The sequence below is a fragment of the Elephantulus edwardii genome, unplaced genomic scaffold (assembly GCF_000299155.1).
Source record: "Elephantulus edwardii isolate Elephantulus edwardi_28Jun2011 unplaced genomic scaffold, EleEdw1.0 scaffold00008, whole genome shotgun sequence".
Classification (NCBI taxonomy): Eukaryota; Metazoa; Chordata; class Mammalia; order Macroscelidea; family Macroscelididae; genus Elephantulus; species Elephantulus edwardii.
Window position 1 is genome coordinate 33,905,385 of NW_006399758.1, and position 9,638 is coordinate 33,915,022.

Sequence of the window (9,638 nt, forward strand, 5' to 3'; positions counted from 1 at the left end):
GTGCATATATCTGCTTGGATGCCAGTTATGGTCTCTTTGGGGTATATTCCCAGTAGTAGAATTGCTGGGTCAAATGGTATCTCTATTTGCAACTTTTTGAGAAAGCCCCACAGCACTTTTCCACAATGGTTGCACCATTTTACACTCCCACCAACAGTGAATAAGGTTTCCAGTTTCTCCACAACCTCGCCAGCATTTGTTGCTTGCGGTTCTGTTAAATTTTGCAATTCTGACTGGGGTCAGATGATATCTCATAATTGTTTTGAACACTTTAAATTTTATAGAGTAATATTCCTAAATAGAAATTGGCCTTATGGGAATTCTTACTGAAAACTGCTGTGAACCTGACTGACATGCAAATTCTCCATAAGCCTGGTTAATATCTCTTTACAAGCTTGCTTGCAAATTAGCTGAAACCTGTTAAAATAACATCATGGTGTTTCACTGAATATTGCTCCTTTGAGCTTAGGGACAAGGCAAAGCCATTCTTATTACTTCTTTTAGAGGCTGTAACACTGCAATAATGAACTCAGCCCTCCAGAAAAGCCTGAAAATTAGAAAAAAGTAAGAGCGTTCTCAATGACAACATGACTAGAAAATCCTGGCAAACTCTGGTGGCCTAGTGGCAAGAAGCTGCACTGCAATCTTAGAGGTTCATGGTTCAAATCCACCAGATGCTCTACTGGAGAAGTAGGAACAATCTCATCCTGTACCAGTCAGATCTGATTTGACGGTGCACACACAAAAAAATAATGAAATAAAATTTTAAAAAAAGAAAAAAGAAAATCCTAAAAAAATTACAAAAAACTTACTGCAAATAATCGTGACTATGCTGGACAGAAGACTATAAAGATCAAGAGTAAGAATTCACTCACTGTGTTTCAGTATACCATTAACAAACACTAAGAAGAAATATTTTAAACTTCATTTACTAACAAAGCATAAAACAAACTACGAAAGAGGTGTACCACCTCTATACTAAAAACATTACTCAAAGAAGCACTAAGTAAATAAAATGATGCAGTTACTGTGTGATAAGAGCTTTGGTGTCCTAGGGACAAGGAGTTGCTTTGCCAATCCAGAGCCAGGCAGTATGAATCCACCAGCCGCTTCACAGGAGAAAGATGTGCAATTTACAGCCTCTGAATACCCACTGGAGAATCACCTGGGAGTTGGTTCCAAATCGACGATATGTGTATCAAGAGCTTTCTCAAAAGAAAAATCTGACAAATAGTGAGGAAAGCATGTTATTGATCCTGTAGAACTGAGATGAGGCAGTTTTAAGAATAGCTGATGTTTTAATTGTAACGATGATGTCATGTACGTATACATGTGAAAACTCAACTGTGTACTTAAAATATGTACATTTCATTGTGTGGAGATTACAACTCAAAGCTGATTTGTAAAAAGAATTTAAGAATAAAAACTAGGTAGTATCTAAAATAATTTTTATCCGTCTGTATTAAGCTGAGGTTACTTGATAAAAGATGTAAGATTATGTTCCTAGATGGTTTAGATAAACAGAATGCTAGCCTACTAGTAATACTTAAAGATGTGATTTAGCATAAACTATTTAAAAGAAAACCCCACAATTTATGCTTGAAATGAGTCAATAATTTTGATATAAAATTATCCTTGTGACAAGAAGCTGTATTGCAATCCTGAAGGCACGCAGTTCGAATCCATCTGCCACTTTGCGGGAGAATGATGGGCAGTCTCCTCTTGTTCTGAAAATCTGCCAGAGGGTCAGTTGTGGGTTGGTTCCGACTCTACAGCACAACGATTTATAGTTAAAGAGTGTGCTTTTCAGTGTAACTGATGGGTTTTGGATGGTTTTTTTGGTTTGGGTTGTTTGGGTTTTTTTTCCTTTTTTGAAAGAATGAAGTTAATCTAAATGTTGCTTTAGGTTTGAGTTCAATAAAAAGAGAATACCAAAGAGCTTTTTTCATGCTGAATTTCCCCAAATGTTGGATTTGAGACTGCAGTCATGCAGTATGCATAGCTACTTATATGACATTTCAGTCATAAGATTACTAAATACGTATTGTGGACTAAACACTGTGCCCCTTTTGCAGGTTATGTTATGTGGCATGCAGGAGGTTGACCTGGCAGATTGGCAAAGAAATACTGTTTACCGACATTATACAAGAAACAGCAAGCAAATCATTTGGTTTTGGCAGGTATTTGCTTTTATCTTTTTAAAGGAGACTATTTAAGGGAAATGTGCCCTAATGAAATGTTAGTTGAAAAAATTGTTTGTTTCTTAAATGAGACTGATTTTAGTTGTGGTTTTTAGGCATATAATTTAGACTCCTAAATGCACAGCGACCACTGTGTCATTGTGTATTCCAACATGGTCTCCCATTCGTTTAGGAAGATTGTTGTCCTGACTGAGGAAAGGAATGACGGAATCTTTGTTAAGAAGTAGTTTAATGATAAGTAGTAATAGGGCCTTGTTTTTCTTAGTCATATAGAAGTATTCTATACATTTTAGTTAACTGTTTCAGAGAAGCAAATGAGGAAACCTGAAGATAAGTTTTAATGATAACCTAAATACTTAATTCTTCTAAAGGTGATATTATTCTAGAATTAGAGTAATCTAGGAGATAATGCCACAGAGTAAATGTGTGTATTTTGGCTTTATTATTTTTTTATTTGACTTAAACAGAAAGTAACCAAGGTTCTATATTTATGTTAAATCATGTTTTATTTTTATTGATTTGTTTGTTTACTTTCCTTCAAGTTTAAAAGCTCTATGCCAAGGATATAGTTCATAGAAATATTCTTCTGGTTAATATTAGGAGAGTTTTGGTGGCCTAGGCCATAGGGAATGGACCTGCTAACCCAAAGGTGACACCTCACTTGCAGTTTGAATCCGGAAGTGGCTCCATGAGAGAGAGAGAGATGGGCCATCTCCTCCCATGCAGTATGTTCCCTCTGAAACCTGCTGCAGGGTGAACCGTGAGTTGGTTCAGACTCGACGGCAGTGAGAGGGAGAGAATTAAGATTGATTTCATCAATGTTTATGAAAATTAATAAAATATAATTATAGAAAAAAAAAAGATTGATTTCATCAACTTAGTGACTAAACTTCCGCTTTCCTTCTGCATAACTGCTTCACTTTTCCTGTGGCAAGCAAACCTGGGTTCTGTACTGCTACAGGAGTTCATGTCTTTATAAGGCTACATGTCATGTGATGACATGTTAGAATTTACCATCTGCTCTTTAGGAGGCAGATGGGCAGTCTCGTCCTCAAAAGATTTGTCCTGGAAACCCTGTGGAGGGTCTCTGACTGGAATCTGCTGGGTGGCAGTGTGGAGTTTTGTTACATGTTGTGGATTTTATTGCTTTAAATAAGTGTGGACATAGAGACTTCTCATATATGCATCTATATACACACACACACACACACACACACACACACACACACACGTCCCTCAGCTTGTGCATAATGATGCATTCCTGAGTATTGCAGTGTTATTTGTGTACGCACAGAGACTTAACCAAACGTGCATCAGGTGGGGACTGCATAAATGATAGTATATCACACATTCTGAGGAGTCCTGCTGACTGATTTTAGTGCTTAGCTGCTAAAGAGTTTGTAGCAGATCTGGTAATCCCTGTTTCTGTGTCTTAAAGAAATCCGTACCTTGAGCACGATTCTACACCAAACCATTTTTTGGTCATGTTTAATGCAGCCCTGATTTTGTTCTGATCCTATCTGAAGTTTCTCTATTTTTAAGATAGATTTCTTCTCTCAGATTATTCCTTGAGTTTCTTACTTTCTGTACTAAAATACTCAAAACTTAGCCATTTCTCAAATGATGAGATAAGTACTTGATCGGTACAGATCAGTATTTCATCATGTTATCCACCCATTTATGCCCCTCTTGGAAAATTAAAAGAACCAGTTTGTGGACAGAGTGTGCGCATTGGCTTTTCAGGTATCAGTGAGAAAGTATAGAGAGAATTGGGAAAATGGCATTTTTGGGAGAAGATGACTCAAAATAGGGAAATTCTCATCATCTGTTCTCGATAGCTTAGCAGATAGTTTGAAAATTCTAAATGCAGCTAGGGAGGGCGGGATAGCATACTGGTTTAGAGCTCAGCAAGACTCAAACCCAAACCCAAGTTCTGCTACTTGCTAGTAATTTAAAGAGACATTCTTTAACCTCTCTAAGCCTCCAGCTTTTTTATGTGCATATACATGGGGCATGATGATGATAACCTTTTAGAATGGTTATGAGGACTAAATAAATTTAAAACTGTGACACGGTACTTGGCACAAACCCTGAACAGGTGATAGCTGTTCTACTCTAACCCAACACCATCTGTCTTGCTCCTCTTAGTGGTGTGACTGTAGACAGATAACGTTTTCATGCCTCCATGTCTTCTCCAAGAAGAATGTGGTAATTAGTGCCCAGTGTCCTGAGGATTAAGTTGAAGGGAAGTCATAGTGGGTTTAGCATAGTTCTTAGCTTTAACTATAAATGCCGTGATGACTTTTTATCATGTCTTTTGAATCATTTTCAAGTTGAGTACTTTTATTCCAGTATCAAATAGTTTTTATTGAGATAAGTAACATTTATATTAAAATACATTTTGGTTGTGTTTTGGGTTTTCTTGCAGTTTGTGAAAGAGACAGACAATGAAGTACGAATGCGACTCCTGCAGTTTGTCACCGGCACCTGCCGTTTACCTCTGGGCGGATTTGCTGAACTGATGGGTAAATGCCGTTTCCCTTTTGTCTCTGTAGATAACATTGCATGTGGACTTTGATGTTTGTTGCGTTTTTATATACAATATGCTTTCAGTAAGTGAGGTGTGATAGGATTATTTTGCCTGCTCTGTGTAAACCATCTACCAGATAAAGAGCAATGGAATAGTTAAAGTTAAATGTATTTGTAAAACACAAAATGAAATTCTTCTCATGGAGCCCAGTTTATCATTGCTTTTATTCCTAGGATGACTGGGAAGGGCGCATGAAATTATAGTGTTATTTGTCTGTTCAGTGATATAATCCCTTTCTTTTTTCTTAACCTCTATCTATCTTGAAAGCTGTTTACTTTGACACTTGTCTACTCTTAGATCACATACAATGGACAGACAATGAGAATATAGACACATATGCCGAGCCCTGGGCTTTGTCATTCCTTGGCCATTGTCATCTTCAGTTGGTGTATGTGGTCGGTGTATGATGGACAGCATGCAGAAATGATTACCCTTTGTAGTTTGTTGATTCTTTTAAAAAACACTTCAAATAGTTTTTGTTGTTACGTGCCATTGAGTCATCTGCGACTCATAGCCACCCTCTGTACAACAGGTCTGAAGCCTGCCCTATCTTGAGCCAGTCTCACTGACTCCAACACTCCTACCCCCATTACCCCAGATATCAGTTTATCTCATCCAGGGTCTTCCTCTCCTCTGCTGTCCCTCTACCTTTTCGAGCATGATTTCCTTCTCCGGTCCCTTCTGGCTATGTACCCAAAATATGTGAGATGGAATTGCAAACTCCTCCTAAGAGAAACCCAGTTTCAAACCCTCTATCCTGTTTGTTTTCTTGGCAGTCTATGGTGCAAAAAAATATTTCCATTGCTAAAGCTTTTACTCCAAGCCATCTACCAGATGTCTTGTCTTAATCACCAGAGTGAACCTCTTGTTATGTCCATATTAAAAATAAACTGAGTAACTTGAACAAGAGATGTTACTTGCTGAGGGTTCCAAAGCTAAAAGTAATGGAGCTAGGATATAATCCAGGCAGTTTGAGTCCTGGGTCCCCTTCCTTAGCCATTTCACCAGAGTGAAAAATATACTGGGTTCTTCTTTGTCACTTCGCATATTCCTCTTTCATTTGTCTCAGTCAAGCTCCAGTCTTTCAAGTGTAGTTTACATCTGGAGATAGAACATATGCCTACAGTGCCAGTCTCCCTGCTATGAATCCTCAAGCATGTCTGTGGGCCACTCGTACTGTGAGCATGCAGCTAGAGCATATGCCTGTCCAGCCATTGGGTCTTCTCTACAGGGATGTTGTCTGTCTTCAGTATCATCCTTTCCATTCGGTCTCTCCAGAAGCAGCTTAAAAGTAGTTTATTCTGTATCATTTATGTGACTATGTGGCATATATAACTAGTGTCGGAAATAGAAGACTTTAAAAGACTAGATAAATTTTATTATGTCTTCTTTTCCTGGTTTAGGAAGTAATGGGCCTCAAAAATTTTGTATTGAAAAAGTTGGCAAAGACACCTGGTTACCAAGAAGCCATACATGGTAAGTTCAAAAGCTGAGATAAGAAGGTACAAAGCAGAGACTTGATTAGTGTTTTGTTTTTTTGGGGGGTTTTGGTTTTTTTTGGATACATAAGATCAAGTACAACTGATTATTCGTTAATGTAATCAGAATTTCACTTAGAAGACAAATACTGTGCCCTGTAACTTAACACTTGAGAGTGATTTCTAGTGGAGTAATATACATATTTGAGAAGTGATTCAGTACATATTTATTGAGTACCAAAATATGTAAAGTAAGATGAAAGGTATAGTTTTATATCTGTGTTTGAGAAATAACATATGGGAGGAGAAGGAGAGAAGAACATTCTTTTTGCAGGATTATTTGCAAAGACTGCAGTGAGAAGTAGTAGTTTTTCAGGGAAATGAAAGTTGACTAGAATAATTGGACCTTATCAGAGGAGAGGGTATAAAAAGAAGTTAAAAATTTAGGCATTGGGCTAAATTATGTAGAGCTTTATAGGGTTACAAGGACTTTGGGATTAATTTTTAGAGTAGTTAGAACTTTTTGAAGAGTTTTAACCAGCAAGTAATAGGATCCAAGAAAAATCACCAGCCCCGGTGTACAGAAGCAACTGGATTAAAATGTTAGTGTAGGGAGACACAGATCTATTACAGTAAAACAAGGGAGCTCTGGTGGCCTAGTGGTAATGAGTTGTACTGTACTGCCAACCGAAAGGCTGACAGTTTGAATCTACTAGCAAGAAAGGTGGGCATTCACCTCTTGGGTGGCTTACTGCTTCTAAATGCCTGCTGAAGAGGCAGCTGTGACTCAAGTCTGACTGGTGGGGACATAACAACAGCATAGTTACACAGAGAAAAGAGCAGCATTTCTTGTGTATTGATATTTGCATTTATTTCCCATAGTGGTGGGGAACAGTGCTGGCTCTTTTGCACAGGTTAAGTTAGCAACCAAACTGTTGTTTCTATATGCATCTCCACACACTTGAAGCTTAAAACAAAAAAGCTAGCTTTACAGATGATGGCTCTTTGTGAAGTTATAAACATGATTCATTTTATTGACTCTTTGTCATTTAAGACATTATTTATTATTATTAGTAATAATATGTGAAGGAGACTGCCCATCTTCTGCTTTCGAGCTGCTGGTGGGTTCAAATCACCAGACGCAGGCCTGTGGAAGTTGTTGTGATGTTAGTTGCCATTGAGTTGAGGACGACCCATAGCAACCTTATGGACGATAGATTTGAACTCTGCCAGCGTCATCATCTCTGACACACTCGAGCCCATGCCGCAGTCACATCAGTCCATCTGGTTGAGGATCTTCTCTTTTGCCGACCCTCACCTTTCCAAGCACGGTACCCCTCTCCAAGAAATAACCTGTTTTAATAACATGCCTGAAGTATATGAGACGAAGCTCGTTGTTGCAAGTGCAGTACTACTCATGGCAGTCCTGTAAACAGCAGAGCTGAGCCTTGCCCTGTCCTGCAGTTCAAAAAAGGGAAGACTTGGGACTTTGTATTTTTAAGGTAGCGGTTACAGTTATGAACTGTCATGAGTAAAGAAAGGACAGGAGTTTGTTGGGTATAAGATAGGGTGGTGCAAAGGTAGTAGGTTAATAAGTTGACTTCATTTGAGTAAATGGGAGAGTTAAATGATTAGAAAATATAATTTGTATGTTACAAAGTGGTGCATAGGACTGATTTCATTTAGTTCAGGGCATATACTGAGAGGAGTGGCACAGATCTTCTTAGAAAAGTACCTCTGGCACTGGCATGAGAATAGGTGGTTTACTGGAGTGTGTGTTTGTTTTTATTGATGGTTCAGTTAAGAGATGATCAGGATATAGTGACTTAAGAAATGTTAGGAGGGAAAAGATTGAAGACATTTGGTGGATGAGCTGACAGAATTTGCCAAGGCCCTCAGCTAAAGATTGAAGAGGGATTGGTTGTCTTAGTGTGCCATCGTTATTGTCGTTCCTTTGAGTCAGAACCAGCTCCAGGAGGCTGAGGCTGTAAGTTACACAGGAGGAGATTGCCCATCTTGCTCTCAAGGAGCAGCTGATGGACATGAACCTTGTACCTTTGGGTTGGCAGTGCAACTCCTTACTACTAGGCCACTAGTATAGGATTGTTGAAAATAGATTTTTTTCCCCCAACCTGGTCTCAGTTGACTCTACTTTGAAACAGGAGTTTTGGATTTTAAAAAAGGGAAGAGGAATGTATGGTCATTTTCATTTTTAATATTTCTTTTAACATAGAGACAAAATTAAATTATTCTAGAAGGGCAACATTTTAGTTGGCTGCCTTGTGTCAAAAGGCACTTAACCTGAGTTTGCATGTATTGGTGTCTAGACTCTTTATTGGTGTGAAGGCAGTGGGAGGTAGAACTGGTAGGAGTGGTATGAGGGAGCCTGATGACTTTCATTCTCAAGAAAATGAAGGTACAGAAAGCTTCTGCCTCCACACAAAGCTCTTTAGCCACTGACATGATGAAACCAAGGCTTCGGTCATGTAGATCCTAACCCAGGCATCACTGTCTCTCACATCTGATAAAGTGAAAAGAACTATGTTTGTTTTGTTTCAAATTTTTTTATTTCTTTATTCTTTTTATGTGTACCATCAAATTGGATCTGACTGGTACAGGAGGTGATTGTTCCTCCTTCTTCAGTAGAGCATCTGGTGGATTTGAACCATGCATCTCTAGGATTGCAGTGCAGTTTCCTGCCACTAGGCCACCAGAGCTCACCAAGAACTATGTTGATATGTTAAGTGTTTTTAGTATTTTTTTAAACTTGAAAATTTTCCCTCTTTGCTACATCAGTAATACAGGCAAAGTAATGAATGAAACCATAACTTACAATAAAAAGTCATCTATTAGAACCAGTTGATTCCAGAAAGGAATTCTTTTATTTCGAAGGATTGAAAATCATTTTCAAAGACATAGAAAAGTACATATGTGTGTATTGACCATCTCCACTCCAGAATGTAAAGTCCATGACAAGGACTCTAATTTTTTTTTGTTTTAAATAATTTTAATTAGCATTTACAGAGATTTTGGATTTCCATTAATTCATTGCTGCACTTTTCGCTTCTCTCTTTCAAAAGTAAAAGAAACACTCCCTCCCTGGTACACATCCCCTGCACCCCTCGCACCGCCGCAAGTACATTCCACTATGCAACCTTAATTGTGGACTCGTGATAACCATAATACCCTATCATACATCGCTTTTAAATTATTCACTCCGTCATCTGTTTCAGCGCAGTATACACAATTTATCCAGTTTTTCTCAGTCTTACCCCAACTCTGATATCAATCCCATTTTACAACAGTGGCACCATGCAGTATTTGTCCTTTTGCAACTGAGATATTTCACTCAGCATAATGTCCTCCAGG

The 9,638-nt window shown here is 38.3% G+C and overlaps 1 protein-coding gene across 1 annotated transcript in view; it reads left to right on the forward strand.

Moving 5' to 3' along the window:
* WWP1 (WW domain containing E3 ubiquitin protein ligase 1) overlaps window positions 1–6,271 on the forward strand; it is a 58,642-nt gene extending 52,371 nt beyond the window's left edge. The window contains exons 21-23 of the mRNA XM_006880557.1: window positions 2,076–2,180; window positions 4,630–4,726; window positions 6,195–6,271. Coding sequence (XP_006880619.1) covers window positions 2,076–2,180; window positions 4,630–4,726; window positions 6,195–6,271 — 279 coding nt within the window. The remainder of the gene's footprint in view (window positions 1–2,075; window positions 2,181–4,629; window positions 4,727–6,194) is intronic.
* Window positions 6,272–9,638: the final 3,367 nt, after the last annotated feature.